At 34.8% G+C, this 16,246-nt stretch overlaps 1 protein-coding gene across 12 annotated transcripts in view; it reads right to left on the bottom strand.

Moving 5' to 3' along the window:
* The window catches only part of DMD (dystrophin), a 1,153,352-nt gene that overhangs the window by 671,813 nt on the left and 465,293 nt on the right, over nt 1–16,246 (bottom strand). For all 12 annotated transcript variants that reach the window (XM_090124095.1, XM_090124041.1, XM_031599265.2 and 9 more), the window contains 2 exons: nt 15,395–15,574; nt 8,972–9,147 (listed from right to left, as the gene is read on the bottom strand). In XM_090124095.1, the coding sequence (XP_089980221.1) occupies nt 8,972–9,147; nt 15,395–15,574 (356 nt within the window). The remainder of the gene's footprint in view (nt 1–8,971; nt 9,148–15,394; nt 15,575–16,246) is intronic.

The following is a 16,246-nucleotide window of genomic DNA, read 5'->3' as shown; positions in this document are numbered from 1 at the left end:
TAAGCATGAATAATTCCTCTTTGAAAAAGACATTTTAAAACCCACCACATCTGATTAGATACCTCATAAAACTATTCACTCTAAAATCTGAAAACATACTTTTTCATTTTTAAGACACTGATTTGACAGCTGAACAGATGCAGCAGTTTTCAAATAAATGTTCCAATTTTACAAGCTGATGTTTTTGGAAGACAGTAAAGAAGTGGCTCTCACAGTTGAATAAAGTGTATCACAAGCACTGTTGGCTCAGCTGAGGATGCGCGGCATATCAGGCTCACAAAATGCAGCCTTTCTACCTGCCAGATCTCTGCCTTAGTTTGTGCTGCCTGCACTATAAAGAAAAAAAACAGGAAATTTGACCATTAGATTGGACCCTCTTCTGATTGAAATCTGTTGCAGAATGTAATTACTAATCAACAGGAGACTATAATTTTCCTACGGTTAGAACTTTGGAAAATGAAAATTAAGATTCCTAATTCTGCATATACTTTAACACTTTTTGCTGTAAAGCCCTTTTAATTATAATCTGAATTTTTTCAGAAACTCCTTTGAAAGTGACCTTAATTGTTTCCTGCTCAGAAAGTAGTAGTTCAAAATGAAGGTTACTGCATGCAAATTTTTCAATTGCAGATGTACTAAAATCAAACCACAAGTTGATTTCATATCTAACCTGGTTTATAAACCAATATTGAGAGAATGTTTTTTCACTGTGTTGAGTTAAACCGTAAGCTCGATTGCATTTCTTTATTGTACTTTAAGCCTCTATATTTATATCTAGTTTATAATTACTTTTCCTTTGGTATCAACACAGTAAAAGCAACAAAACAGAAGGATGTGGAACAGAATTAACTGCATATTTCAGTTTGTTTTGCAAACATAGGCCTTTTAATTTATGTAATTAAAAACCTACTAACACCAAGAACTTGGATGACAACTGTGTCTTTAAAGAAATTAGATACTTTAAGAGATATACACCTTTATAAATATAAAAGCTAAAATACAAAGCTGAAAGGTACTAATCTAGTGCTACCGAGATCTATATAAACAAGTGAAAAAACAGGACAGGAATTTCATGTCTGTCCAAATATATTTCTGCTCCCCTTTTATTCTTTTCATTCTCCACTGTGATCTTTGCAACTACTTAACAATAAGGTGTGAATGACTGAGTAATACGTAATCAAAGCAGCAGAAAGAATCACACACTTCCCTAATCCAGCCTCACAGCCTATATTAAAATTAAAACCTCTTAAGAATAATGTTTATAAAACAATTGCCAATAATTCTATCTGCACACTCATTCAAGGAGGAAAAGATGATGGTGAGGCAAGGGAAGTGGCAGAAATTTTCATTTCATAGAGAACTATACATTCAGAGGCAGAATACAAAAGAAAATCTCTCTGATGGTTTAGAGAATCTCTGTATTGGTATCATGTTCTAATCCTCTAAATCAAATTGAACTGCCAGTGAAGAGATTCCTGCCTCCAAGTCTATGCAACAATAAATCAATTGTTATTCCTGAAATAGGATGTTATCATTTGTTCAGCGTATAATAGCTATATATTTAATAAACACTGTCATGAAATTTTACAACTAGGACAACAAAACTATGAAAGCCAGTATTTCCACATAAAACTGGAATACTGTTTATTCAACAAATTGCAAGCACTAACTGCATACCTAATTGCAGCAATGTCCACAGGAGAATACAAAAGCATGCTTTTGTAACTATAACGTAAGACTGTTCAGCACATCTTAAAATGGAGAACAACCAATTATAAAGCTAATGGATTGCATTAACAGATGAAAGTAACACTTTCATAGCTGTTCCTACTGTGCTTTTGGATGTAAATTATTTATGTTTCATATCTAATGAATGTTGCCAACATCTCTGCCCAATGACAAGTGATGTGAAGTTCTACCAGACAAGTAGTTAAGTCCTTAGGTCACTTAAATTAGAACAGATGCCTAAATGGTGTAACTTCACTTGAAGATCACTGAGATACAAAGAAGCATCCAAATAAAATGTATGCCTTTTCAAAAAGATAGAGCAGCAATACCATAAAATCCTATGTTTCATGAAATGATCTGATTCAGGGCTTGCCAGCACCAAATGAGAAACAGGAGAACCTGCTCTAAGGATCAAGACAGAATGTGGTCAGGGATTTATAGGTATTCAACTAGATGGGACTGCCACCCTCTCCTCTGTTTTTTGAAATTCAGCCAGCAGCATACAAAACAGTCTTCAAGAATTATCAGCCCACATTGGCAGAAGGGTTGTCACTCTGCTGCCAAAATGATCTCTATTCCTTGTTCCTCTCACAGCCAACAACTATACAGGCAAAGGAAAAAATGGCCACTTATTTCACCTTTCTTAAAACTATAGATGAGGCCAGCTCTCCAGCCACTATCAGCAGTTATTGTAATTAGTTCTATAGCACAGGTATGAAGAAGCTGTAAACTGGAGAACACAGAACATTGGATACAGGATAAAAATAAAGACAAGTTCATCAGTTTATCAGTACTAAACTCTCTTGACAGCAGGTAAAACTGTCTTACTTCTTTTGTTCATTCCATTCTTTGGTTGCAGTTGAATAGGAGCACTGAGACAAACCTGCTAAAAAACAGTGTGATATTTGCTAAAGAATAGCCTGCTATTATCTTGGTATAGCATGGAAAGTGACAGAGCAAAATGTTTACAAGAGATCATTTCTTCCTTTCTTTAAAAAAAGGACTTAGCCTCTTCCTCTGCAACATCCACCCCTAAAAGTATAATCTAGAAGAGCTGAAAATCTGGGAGTGTTCTGATAGAATAACAAAGTGATTAGGAAAAAACTACATGGCCGAGATTCATCAGGTACTGGTAAGTATTAGCCACTGCAAATAGCATCTGGACAGAGCTGATCTCAGATGCAGATGACAGATGACTCTGTCAGTTGTAGTTTCTTCTGTTTAAGTAAATATACCAATATAACTCCAGAAACAAAGGTTTTTTTTTTTTTTTTTTTTTTTTTTTTTTTTTTTTTTGGGGGGGGGGGGGGAAGAGTTGTGTTTAGAAGAGAAGAAAATTAATTAATTCAAGGCAGCTTTTTTTTTTTTTTTTTTGCAGCACATAAATATTGTCAACATAGTTTAAAGGCATATTGCACATTTCAAGAGCCTTGGAAAAAATATTTCTCATATTCAGCTTTTTAAAAAACAGGAATTGCAGGTAGAATATGGCATTTAATCATTGTGCTATGATGACTGGGCATTTCATTTCTGAGTAGTTTAAGTTACAAAGTACAGTAACTCTAGATTGATATATTTGATCAATAAGGTCTTTAAATCTCATAAGTACAGCAATATATTTGGCATTAAAAAAGGTAATGAAATATTGCATTTCTGACCCAATAAAGTTGGGTGCACGTAGAATTTGTTAAAATAAATCCATCAAAGGGAATAAAACCATACCACTTGATACAATCACTCCAGATAATTACCTCAGTATAAAGTGGATGTAACCTTGCTGCCCGGCTAAAATTTCAACCCACAGAAGAGGGTCTAGTGCCTCTAAATTTTTTATGGCGTGTTCATGCTTTAGTTTTCAATCAGTTTGTCTTTCTGCTATTCCACAACAGAGATACGATTCTATACTGCCCTCATGGCACCCTCACAGCCCCACACATCTCTTACAATAACTCATTTTCTTAACCATACTAAACCATGGGCCCACTGCAGATTCCCATTAGCAACTCTCTTGCGTAGATCACACATACAAAAGATTGGTTCAAAAAATTACTCCTCCTTATTCTGGGTTTCCCTTCCAGTACAGGACAATCTGCATCTTTAAGGTATTTCACAAGTCAGTTACATTTTTTTTTTTCCTGTGCATGGAATTCCAAGCCAAATATTCAGCAAGGAGTGTCTTGCAGAATGTTCTGGAAGCAGCCCGTGTAGAGAGCAGCTCCCTCCCTGGGCAGCCTGAGACTGAGGAGGTCACTTCCCCCCTCATCATGCTATCAGGACTGAGTGCCTTGTCTCAGTAAGAGCCAGCCTCCCCTAGAGCTATGTCCTCTTTTCAGCTTCATATTCCTGGATATACACAGTGGGCCCATATCACCGTTTCTGGGAGCAGAGTATTACAGGCTGCTTTAGGGGAAAGGTGGGTGTTTAGCTTTTCCTCCTGAGAAGTTGTGACATACCACACGGAAGAAAAGAGCACTGGGATGAGACTGGGCTGTGTCCCACTAGAAGAGGCCACAAATTTTTCTCTATTTTATGCCATAGCTAGTAAATAATAAATTTATGTTTTAAGTTTCCTGCAAAATAGATTAGCTCCTCCCAGTATTGTGTGGTGGCTCTACCTATGCTAAGAAGCTTAAAATTTCACTTTTTGATTGTAGTAACTTCATTTTATTGTGTTGTTTATCTTCTGCAGTTTGAGGCAAGGTAAGGAAAATTGGTGCCAAGCAATCTCATCCTCTAGACTCCTTCTTCTTTCACCATTACTGGAGAATTTCAAGATGTGACTGAAAAGGGTGCAAGATAATCTCATGTAGGCTCTTTTTCCCAAAAAGGTTGGGCATGATGATGTTTTGAAGCTCATTCCAATCTCACCAGTTCTATTCTGTGATCATCTAGCAGAAGAATAGTATATTTTAATGGTGTATATATATAATGGTATATATTTTAATTACAGTGGTATATTTTAGACTCGAATTTTTCATCTGTTTTACACAAACTACCATGGTAAGATGACGACTGTGAAATAAGATGCATGAACCAACCTGCCACACACTTACATTTTTAACTTGAATGTTGTATAGATTCACATAAGAAATCACAAAATGATAATCTATTTTCTCTAAATTAACATTTTGTCTTACTGCTACTTGGTTAATGCTACTATGACTAAAACATGCTTTCAGAATTTCATTCTTTGAACAGATAGAAACTATCTCACAGTTCCCTTCATGACAGTATCACAGAATCACAGGGGTTTGAAGGGACCTCAGAAGATCATCAAGTCCAACCCTTTCCATCCAAATAAAGCCACAGTAGGCATGGCAACATTAGGCAGATACAAGAATATCTGTTTCATATTGAGCTGGGAGGGGATGTTACAACTCTTTCTGAAGAAACACATTACTGACTAACTGCATTTCCATGACTAGACTGAAATGGCCCACACATCATCAGTGTTTTTCACTCTTGGTTACCTAGAACATGTGAAAGAACAACTTTGCAAAATATACCTATTGGCATAATTAAACTGCTTTCTTCACCCTTTATACTTATATAGCTATGAGCTAGCTTGGACATCGATCAAGCAGTCCTAGTTCTCATCTACCAATTCAATGCTTATTTATCCCAATATATGTTTTTTTCTCTCCTATATCTTGGTTCAGTCCTAAAAGAATTTTCTATCATTTTTGAATGACATTCTGGACCTCCTCTACACCTGTGATACTATTCAGTTTAGCTTCATCAACACTATTATCTGCACATTTCTGCAGTGCATACTGAGAAAATATTCAATCAATCTTTTTAATCTCATAGTTCTCCTTCTTTAAACACTCTTCCATGTTACCTTTCTCATAGTAATAAACCATACCTTTTCCAGCCTTAGCAGTTATGCCTTAACAGTGTCATGGAATGCTTTGATTAAATTCAGACAGATTAGATGTATCACATTTTTCATATGTGAGAGAAAAGAGCTGAGAAGAATGAAAGTCTAGAGGCTGCTGTGTTCATTAACACCATTTGCCTTCAGAAAACAGCCAGTAGCTAGAAATGTAAAGCATTTTTAAATTCAGTCATGCCTCCCTTTGAGTGCCAACAGGTAACACTTCCATAGTACAAGAGGCAATACCAGGCACTAAATGTGAAGAATATATATTCTCAGTTTATTAGTAATGTATGGCACTTCTTGCCATACAAACAAAATAAAGAGTAAAAAACTAGTGGATATGAAGTTTTAAAATACATATATTTTCAGAACTTGATATATCCATAGCTATTCTTCATTCTAGATTAAAACACTTATGAATTGTTCATTTTTTCACTGTTCATTGAAGAGAAAATTATAATCTTTTGTCTCCAACACCTTTCTCTTTTCTCTGGCACTGGCTACACAGATACAATGCTGAGACCAAGGACTATCCAGAAAACTGAAGAAAAATGGCTCTCCTCTTTTTAGATTTGCTAAGTACAGTTAGATGATGGTGAAAGAGCAAACACTACATTTTTATAAGAGGACAAGGATCAAATAGCCCAACAGAACTGCTGTAAAAGTGTTTAATGATCATCATTCAGTTCAGATGAATATAATTCTGTACTGTAGTGGACTGTAGTGGACTACTTCAAAGAACATCTGAAAAAATTCTTTAAGTAGGTCATTATAATTTTTCCCTCAATACTTTTCTATTAAAAAAAAAAAAAAATCTGAAACTTTTCTAAGTAATTGAGCATTAGAGCCTCAAATACAATATTTTTAATGAAATGAAAGCCACTTTATTTTCAACAGATTTACAGTTTTGTTAACAGTTCTTAAATGTAAAACACTAGATGGAGCAACTACCCTGCCTTATTATACCTCTGGCTTCAAAGGGCACGGTCTCTTTCAAATCTGAAGAAGAACATTATTTTCACAATAATGTTATGACAGACTTTCCTTGGAAATATTAGGAGGCATGTACAAAGTTACTTATTAACTGAAAATGAAAGATATCTTGGGTACTGCTCAAGAACACATGTATTATAAATATGTATAAATTAAATGATAAAAAGCTCTATCCTGCTTCCTATTTAAGAATCTACTCTAAATTGAATAATTTTCAGATTTTTCTATATTGCAGAACTGACTTATGTTTTTTTCTATTGCCATGTCAGTGAAAATAACACCTTGGCAAACCTTTAACCTATATACAGGTTTTTCAACCCAAAAACTTAATCCATGTTACATGTACCTCAAGGCCTAATGTCTTATACATGCTTTTAAGAATTCTTTGATATAGCTCTAAGTATGTATGGTTTTTTTTTTACATTCTTGGGTGTAAATTAATTCATTTGGTAAAGGAGATTTCCTATCTCCCCTAACAAAAGTTAGAATATCCCTGAATTATTCTGAAGTTTCAAAGCACTAAATTAGAAGGCAGCTTTAGATTTTGGTGAAGGAAAAAAAAAAAGTTTCCCACTTCTTTTCTCTGCTTTCTATTACTCATGGTAGTAAGTTGCTGTAGGAGGAAAGAAAAAACAACAGCTTCTTTACTATGCATTTAGGCCACAGTGAATTGGCACAGTGGAAATATGAAATCAACTCCTGTTTATGTAGGTCTACAAAGTCTTAAGACTTGAATTCTTCAGGGTAAATGAGACTTGTACGTTTTAATTCTTTCAAACCAGTTGAAAAATAAAATTCAATAATAATATTTTTTTTGCCAATTTTTTCTCAACTAAGCATCTGTAGAACATACTCTTTGCAATATTCACAGAGCTAAACTAATCTTTCTTCTACCTTGAAACTAAGCACGTAGCACTTTACACTGTAGGTGCAGTGCATCTTTGAGAAATCTTTCTTAAACTCACAAAATGCAGAAATCAAATCTGGAGCACAACTCTTTTCCAAAATGTAGCAACGGAGACTGATGCCTACAGCTAGAGAAGTACTAAGGAATGAAGTTGAGAAAATGTGGAAGTATCATTCACCCACATTAAAAAAGCCCCAAACTACCTTCCTCCCAGAAGAAACCATGCAGATTCAAAATATTTTCAAATTCAGACTTCGGAGATAATATTCATTTCATCCAGATTTAGCCATTTGAAATTTACTTGTTTAGAGACTTTCTATACGCAATGCAGTCAACAACAACTCAAAAGAAACAGTTTTCCAATTTAACAAGAAAATGGCAAGTGACTCTATTCACATCAGATGTTTGGCTTTCTTAAATAATGGGGTTTTACTAGAAACCTTACTTTTAGAATGAGCAAAGAGGAGTAAGATAAATTACATGTCAGATGTCTGCATAAAGAAAAATGCCTCTAAGAATTTATGTGGGTTCCCACCCCCCCCCAACAGTGAAATAATCCTTCAATTAAAACAACAACAACAAAGATTTTTTCATACTGTTCGTACCCTATTTCTCTTAATAATATATGTAGTTGTCTATTTTAACACTGTTAAAGACTATTTGACAAGAAAATAACTTGCTGCTATAACTGAAAACACACTGAACTAAAAAGGCATTTTCTATTGAAATAAGATATTCCTCTCAGTCCTTACATCTGCTAGCTTGGAATTCATACATTAATCTGATTATGTGTATGTATATATATATATATATATATATTATATATATATATATATTTCCAAAACTACCACTAAAATTAGAGTTTTAAGTCTTGCTTCTAATATCATATTCTTAAGTTCAGTGCTTGGGACAATTTTACTCTTTAGAAGTTATTCTTGTGACTTTAACCAAGTGTTCAGTATTATTCCAAAATCCACTGTAACTTGTATGAGTTACACAGGAAAAACACCGAAAATCACAGTATTGCACATTTCACCGAATAATAACCCTGCCTCTAGATAACTGAAAAGAATAAAACTTAGACTTTAGAAACGAACCAGTGTCTACACTACTTGCAGTCTGACTACTAAAAACGTACTTTCAGAGAGTTTAAAAAGCTGGAAACTTTCTTTTCTCCAAGTCACACAATGCCCTATGCAAAATATACCTACCAACTGCAACTGCTATCATAATGATATTAACATAATGATTAACATTCTATACTACAAAATAGTTGGGACAGCACAAAAAATCTCGATAATTTATTCTACGTAAGGAAATATAACAGTCAGTTGGTATTTGAGTACAGAAATAGGATTTTAATTTCAAGAAATTCTACGCAGAAATATTGAAGTCAGATGACTAATTTGGCATTGCCATCCAACTTCATTATTATTCTCTCTCCATGTCTAAATGATTCTCACCTCTTCCTAATTTCCGAATCCACAAGGAGTTGCCTCTTTTTGTGAGGAGGTGGTGGTGGGAGCTCCTCTTTAGCATGCTTAACCAGGATTTGTTCCCTTGTGGTCACCATAGTGACAGTTTCCATTACAGTAGTCTGTGTTAGTGATGTCTGAGTGGTAGTGACAGCCTGCGAAACCTGTGAGAAGTATTAAAGCAGAGGTCAAACATTGTTTGAAAGATTTCAGTAAAGATTGTTTGGAATAGCAATAGAAAAATAATGAGAAACTGTTCCTGTCTAATCATCGGCTGACCTTCAGAAAAAAATAACATTATACTGAACTCAAATCAAATTGTTTTATTTGTCTCATGCTGTGTGATTAAGGTAACTGCAGAAGTCAATATCAAAATCAGAGAAAATCTCAAACAGAATGAACTTATGGCTTGCTCTTATAAAATGGTGAATGAAGAAAAAATAAATGGTAACAAAAAGGTCAATTTTATGAAGAAATTGAATGATAGAAAATGTGTGAAATGTTACCACTGCTGTTATTCTGCTGCCATTCTCAAGATTTATTCCTGAAGGCTCATAAAGCATTATGATGTCACTAAATTACTAGTTGCTATTTTTACTCTTTACAATAATCTTTAAACCAGAACATAGTTCATCATAACCTACTTGCACAAAAAGGCAGTTAGCTTTCTGTCATGAAATCTCAATTTAGAAAACATGCACTAGAAGACAAGTAAATTTACTTCCATTTCACTTTGTAATTAAAAACTAAAAGAAAGAAGTAGTAAGAGACAGCAAAACTCAAATATGTAACATGTATTTAGCATAATGCATTTACACCAATAAAATGCATTTACTTTGCAGGGACAAATGAAAATTAACTCCTAAAAAAGTCCAGTTGCATTAAAAAAAAAGGAGTGGAATGATAAACATTACTGTCTACTCGTATTTGTCTGGATGATCTTATAGATCTTTTCCAACCTTGGTCATTCTGTGATTTGATTTGTTGATTCGTTATACAGGCACTGCAATTTTATATTCAATATAACACCAAACTACAAACTTCCCACTTAAACAGAGGCAGCTAGTTTTAATGTGTCTTAATTCATCAGAAATAGGTTGCTTCTTCTTTTTCTTCTTCCAGATGATGGCTTATTTGTCAAAACGCTTTAGTAACAGTTCCAGTGACCACCTGAAAATAGTTTAGGGCAGTGAAATGGAAAATAAAAGGAAGACTTTGACATAAGGTGCAGTCAAAGCTGCATACCAGAAAAGCATTGCTTCTTATATTGCTAGCATGTGATAATTACAAAGGTCTTCCAATAGAGAGACAAGAACACTATATCTAAAATTTCACAGAACTATACAACATATGTAAATAATCTATTAGTTCTTTCATCAGAAACTAGTGATAGTACTGAGTAAACCTTACTTGAGATATCAGTATTTCTAAAAAACACTGAAGAGGCATAATAAGTATTTAACTGCAGCTCATTTCCCACTTCCTGTGCATACGAAAAATTAGAATGATGGGGAAAGGGGTGTGCTGTTAGCAACCAGGCCTCTTTTCAGCACGCAACATCAGTAAAGTTAACAAAAAACTGGGAAAAAAAACAAAAAACAAAAAACTACTGCTAGCTTTGCTGAATATTACATGCAGCATACTGAACAAAAAAGTCTTGCTGATCTTTGTCCGGTCTGCCAGTGAAAATGATGGATAGGGAAGTCCACTATTACTGCAATTTTGGCAATCTCACTTAAAGCAGCCAACTCAGTGCTGTGCTTCTCTCTCTATAAAGTGCAGCAGTCTGAACTTCAGAAAAAAATCTGAACAAGTCAGAACATTACGAAATCAAGATTCAAAGCAGATGCTTTCTAAAATCCTTGGATTAATCATATCAATTGTAGTAAGCTGCTTGTGAACTGTGAGGACTTAGTTAACATACGAACTACATAAATTACAGGGAAAAAATGCCACTTTTTATCACTACCATATTATGTATTAATATCCTTGGTTTTGTTCCCTCAGCTAGATGTGCTGACTGATATTTTCAACTACAGAAATCTCCAGTATAAGGAAGCACTTCAATTTAGTTTTATTAAGATTTAATACAGCATTCTTTGCAACATTTTTAAAATAATTTTATTTCTGGACAGAAAGAAAGAGCATGTTAAAGTTTCTGAGGTCTAGGGTTCTATACAATGTGAGGATAACATCTGTGCCTTGGTTATCTCTGCAGCTAAGAGCACTCCAAATCCTTACTTGCTCTGTATTTGCAGTTTTGACTTCAGCCTCCTTTTCCTCTTCTCACAGTATTCTTTTTGCACTCAGTTTTATCTAAAAGTTGATGATAGGATGTTTCTGACACTTGAGGTCACATCCTGCCATGTTCCATTTGCCAGTCAATATCAGGGTACAGTCTACACTGAAGCAAGTGTGAAACAGAATAAATCACAGCTAGGGTACTGTAGGAATCATCTGCAGCACCCTACCAATTATACAGTAGCAGCAGTTCCAGCTGGTGAGTTGGAACTGTGCTTCAAAAGCAGGCAGTGTAATTACCATATGCTCAGAGCAGTCAAGTCACGATGCTGTTGGGAGTAATGATTTACATGTCAAAACAGTAAGGAAGTACTTTTCATGCTTAATCAATAGGAGTAGAGGTTAAATACTATATATTTCAAAATGAAATTGCAGAGATGAATGTGACGTTCATAATCATTCTAATTACAGAGAATGGGGAAGGCTAGAAGATACTGAACACTACATTGCAAGGTGAAGTTCAGCAAGATGGTACAAATTTAAAAAACGCACATACTAAAGAGTAAAGGAAAATCCTTAAAAATATAAGAAATTAGCACTGAACTGGTTTGTTTCACGTATAATTCAAGGACAGTCCGAATGACAGTACAATTTCCTTGTCTTTTTAAGTTCATGACAGGCAAATATGAATCCAAGAAGGAGTGATACAGACTGGGCCTTTAACCCACTAGAAAATCATATTGGAAGTGCTAAGGTGACTCACAAAGCTGCACTTTAAAAGGCTTTCAAAATACAATGCTTGCCTTCAGTTTCACATCAGTAAGCTCATCTTAGAAACATGTTAAAAGTCATCTTTCTTTTTTTTTTTTTTTTTTTGGAATGGACACATTTCGATCTTCCTTTTCATCTTCTACAGATAAAGGTGTATATACAACGTGTGTGTAGTAGTTGAGTAGTTTTATGACGTTTTATTTCTCTTTTATATGGCAACCTACCTTTAATGACATCATTTATTGCTGCCTTTGGAAATGCCCTGAGTCTTGATATAGTCATAATTTTCCTTAACACTCGCTTTTGGAGTTGTCATGAGTTCTTTGATAAAATGTACGTATGTGAGTAAGGAAGCTCAGATGAAGAATGGCATTTGCTTTACTTTGGGAAGGTTTTCAGTACAATATAGTGAAGCATAATGAGCTCACTCAAGGGGAGTTTAGAGTTTCTAAAAGTTATAAATCTACTCCATAAAAGTTGTCTTTGTCCTTGTTTCCAGTGTATGTTCAATGAAAAAAAAAAAAACAAAAAACAAGCACTTTTGAGGGGTGTCAGTCTCTCTCATCTATGTCATCCATCGCAGCAGCAGCTTCAGCCACGAGTTCAGATTGGATGCTTCAAATTCACAGCAATGAATTAGCTGAACGTAGGAAGACTTGCATTCTATTTTATGCACATTTCTTTTGGGATTTATAACTGTTCCATGTCTAATTAGAGAATCAGCTTTGATCTAAGGCTGAGATATCTATATAATTTCTTATTTTGCTAGCCAGTTAATCATTTAGTGACACTTTAGGAAGAGAGAGAGAAGAAATAAATTATGACAAAAAATACAGTTAAGAAGGTACTATGAGAATCATTAATGAAACAAAAAAGTTAATTTTGAAGTCTGCACCCATGTTGAAAGAATAAAATCTGCATTTTCTGATGATCTTAGAGAAAAATGATATATTTACTGGTTTTGGTTATATCTTCTCCTCAGTTCACAATTAAATGAAATAATTAGATATTCTAGAGGCATTTTCTTCTTGTCTGTACATGTAAATAAGCACCATAACAAATAAAGCACACCAACAATATCTGCCCTGCCTATGTAGAAACACATGGCAATAAGTACATCATTAATATTTCATAGTGCTAAGGTAAATGCAAGGACATACCTCAAGTGTGTAACAGCTCTTTAGAAACCAATCCTTTAGTTAGCACTGAATATCAAATACCTCCAGATTTTGAAGCAATGTGCCCACATCAGCATACCAGCTCTGTGCCCAAGCAAAGTTGCTTCTCCTCAGTGGAGAAGTGTGGCATTATGGTAACACTGTTACACTATTTTGGAAACCCAAAGAATCTCCCACCTGTGCTCCATTATGATTTATGGATGTACAGTCTTAGGACTTCACAAGAAGACTGGTTTTGTTTTGTCATCTTGGTTCCATTTTCAAAATGGAACTGAATTGCTGTTAGGACTAATTAACAATCTAAACTCTCTAATACTTTGGACTATTTTCAAAAGCTGTGTTTATTTTTTCTCAACCCATCGGGACTGCAGGTTTTAGAAATTTAATGGATATAAGACACAAGCAGCCTTTATTATATACCTACCAGATAGTACTCTACAATTTCTTCAGGAGGATCTAGACTATTAATTGAAACATGTTTTTTAGCCTATTAACACAAACATGTCAAAATAAATGAAGATATGCATCCTCCAGGGAGTGCAGATGAGTATACAAAAGGAGGTTTAAGCTACCTTCCAATTAAACTTTCAAACTGACTTTAAAAAGTTTTCATGGAAATTGTGGGAACTCACATAACATTATGAATAAATAGTGGTCTTACAATGAAGACAAATATTTTAAGGCATCTATGCTACTAATATGGTATTGAAAAAGAAACTAAGTAATAGAATGTGAATGAAGACATGATTTACATAAGTGCATCAATGTAATGTCTGTATCCAGAACACTGATTCTCGAAGAAGTTTATAGGACATGGACAGTTTTCAATAGATTAAGCAGCCTCTTCATGGTTCCTTTTTCCCTGTATTCATTGCATTTGATTTACGCAATTTCTACTTCTCTCACTTTAGTAGGCAGTTTACTTTAGCTTGCTCAATTCTAGCATACATAGTTTATTTAATGAAAGTTTAACATGCCTATCATTCCTATTGTTATGACTATTCAATTATTATGAAATAATAGTAAATGAGAAAAGTTATGACACTGTCAAAATCAGAGAGGTTAAAGTGTTGATTACTAGTAATATTTTACAAATATATGAAAACAATATAACATTTTGAAGCTTGAATAGTATTGTTATTTAAAAGGAGCTACCGAGCTCCTTTTCACATATGCAAGAACACATACACCTGAAGAACATAAGTATCACGTAGGCTGTAATGAATACTGTTCTACAGTATTCGCCTCTTTTATGAGACATGACAGTTGCAGGCATCCATGAGTCTATGAGTAAATGTACCAACTTCTTGAAATCACATGACCCAAGCTGTCCCAAATTCAAAATGCAATTCTGGATTTTCTTCTGTGTAAAAACTACATGTTCCTTATTGTAAATATTCATGACTTAAAACAACTGTTACAAATGCTCTATAGAACAAACTGTTTTTTACTTCTATTACTAGTCAAATAGCTGTCATACAAAAATAGCACACTATAAGAAAGTGGAAAAAAAAAGTAATCAGATCTGATTTTAAATCAAACAAGAGAGAGATGTTGACAAATGGCTAGGAAAGATGAATGGATACATTTTTGAATATTACACCAGAGCCCTTACTTTTCTTATCTAGTTTAAAAAATGAGAAATTTTAAACCTCATTTTATTTTTTAATATGGTAAACAGAATGGAGCAGGATGGAATAGTAACAAATAATGGCTTATTTTTTTCCCTCTGGCATTTGTGCTAAGATTTCTTTTTTTTTTTTTTATATATATATAAAACAGTTAAATGTAAGCAAAATTAAAAGCATAGCCATAAAAACATTGCTGAAAATAAATAAAAATAGTTGTTTAACAATTAGTTTTAACACTAATTTCTAACTGTTATTCCACAGACAGCCATAAAAACAGCACATTTGAAGTGACCAACTATTACAGATTAAAAATAAACCAACTGAATATTTTCATTTTGGATTTTACCACCCCTGAAAGCACAGTTAACAACCTGAGTAATCAACATAGTAAAGACAGAGAAAAAATTAAAGAGATAACTAATATTCTGGGGTTATATTGCAGTTGTATCATGCTATCCTAAAAATTGTGTCTTAAGAAATCATGAAGGAAAAATAAAAATAAAAATGCAACAAACAGCACCAAAACTACTGCAAGCATCTGACTGGGACAGGATTTGAGTGTTAACAACTGACAAAACAGTTTGACGAACCTGCTTAGAATTGCTCTCCAACTTCTGCACAAGGCTATCCCAGCGCTGGGCAAAATTTTCAAGCCGGCTTTCCAGCTTCTGAGCCACTGCTTTATTTTTCACAGCTACAAGGAGGTCTTTGCTGAGTGACTTCAGCTTGCTCATCATTTGTCTTTTCATTTCTATATCTCCTTTTAGGATCTGTTAAACAAAGCAACAGCAGGAAGACAAGTAATTCAGACAGAAGCAGAACAAACAAACAAACAAACAAAAAACAGCTCAGAAAGAAAGGAGCACCTAAAAGGTGCCCCACAGAATCATAGAATTGCCATAGTTGGAAGACACCCAAAAGGATCATTAAGTTCAATTCTAGGCACCACAAAGCACCATCCAAAATTCTAACTCTATGTCCCAGAGCACTATCCAGACACTTCTTGAACTCCAGCAGCTTGGTACTGTGCCCACCGCCCTCTGGTGCAGACCCTTCCCCAAACACCCAGCTGCCCCTCCCCTGATGCAGATCCATGCCATTCCCTCAGGCCCTGTCTCTATGAGGAGCTGCAGCGACCATGAAGGCTCCCCTCAGTCTACTCTGCTCTGGGCTGAACACACCTAGAGACCTCATCCACTTCTCATATGTCTTGCTCTCTTTATCCGTCACCGTTTTTGTAGCCCTCACTGGAGGATCTCCAATAGTAGTTTTATTTTCTTCTTATATAGTGATGCCCAAAACTGCACTGAGTCCTGGAGGTGAGGCTGTAACAGTATAGAGCAGAGAGGGGCAACCCCTTCCCTTGACTGTTTGGCAGTGTTGGTTTTTATACACTCCAAGGTACAGTTGGCCATTTTGGCTGTCTGGGCACACTGCTGTCT

The sequence above is a fragment of the Phasianus colchicus genome, chromosome 1 (genome assembly GCF_987193195.1).
Source record: "Phasianus colchicus chromosome 1, bPhaCol1.hap1.1, whole genome shotgun sequence".
Classification (NCBI taxonomy): domain Eukaryota; kingdom Metazoa; phylum Chordata; class Aves; order Galliformes; family Phasianidae; genus Phasianus; species Phasianus colchicus.
This window is presented reverse-complemented; position numbering and strand designations above follow the sequence as displayed.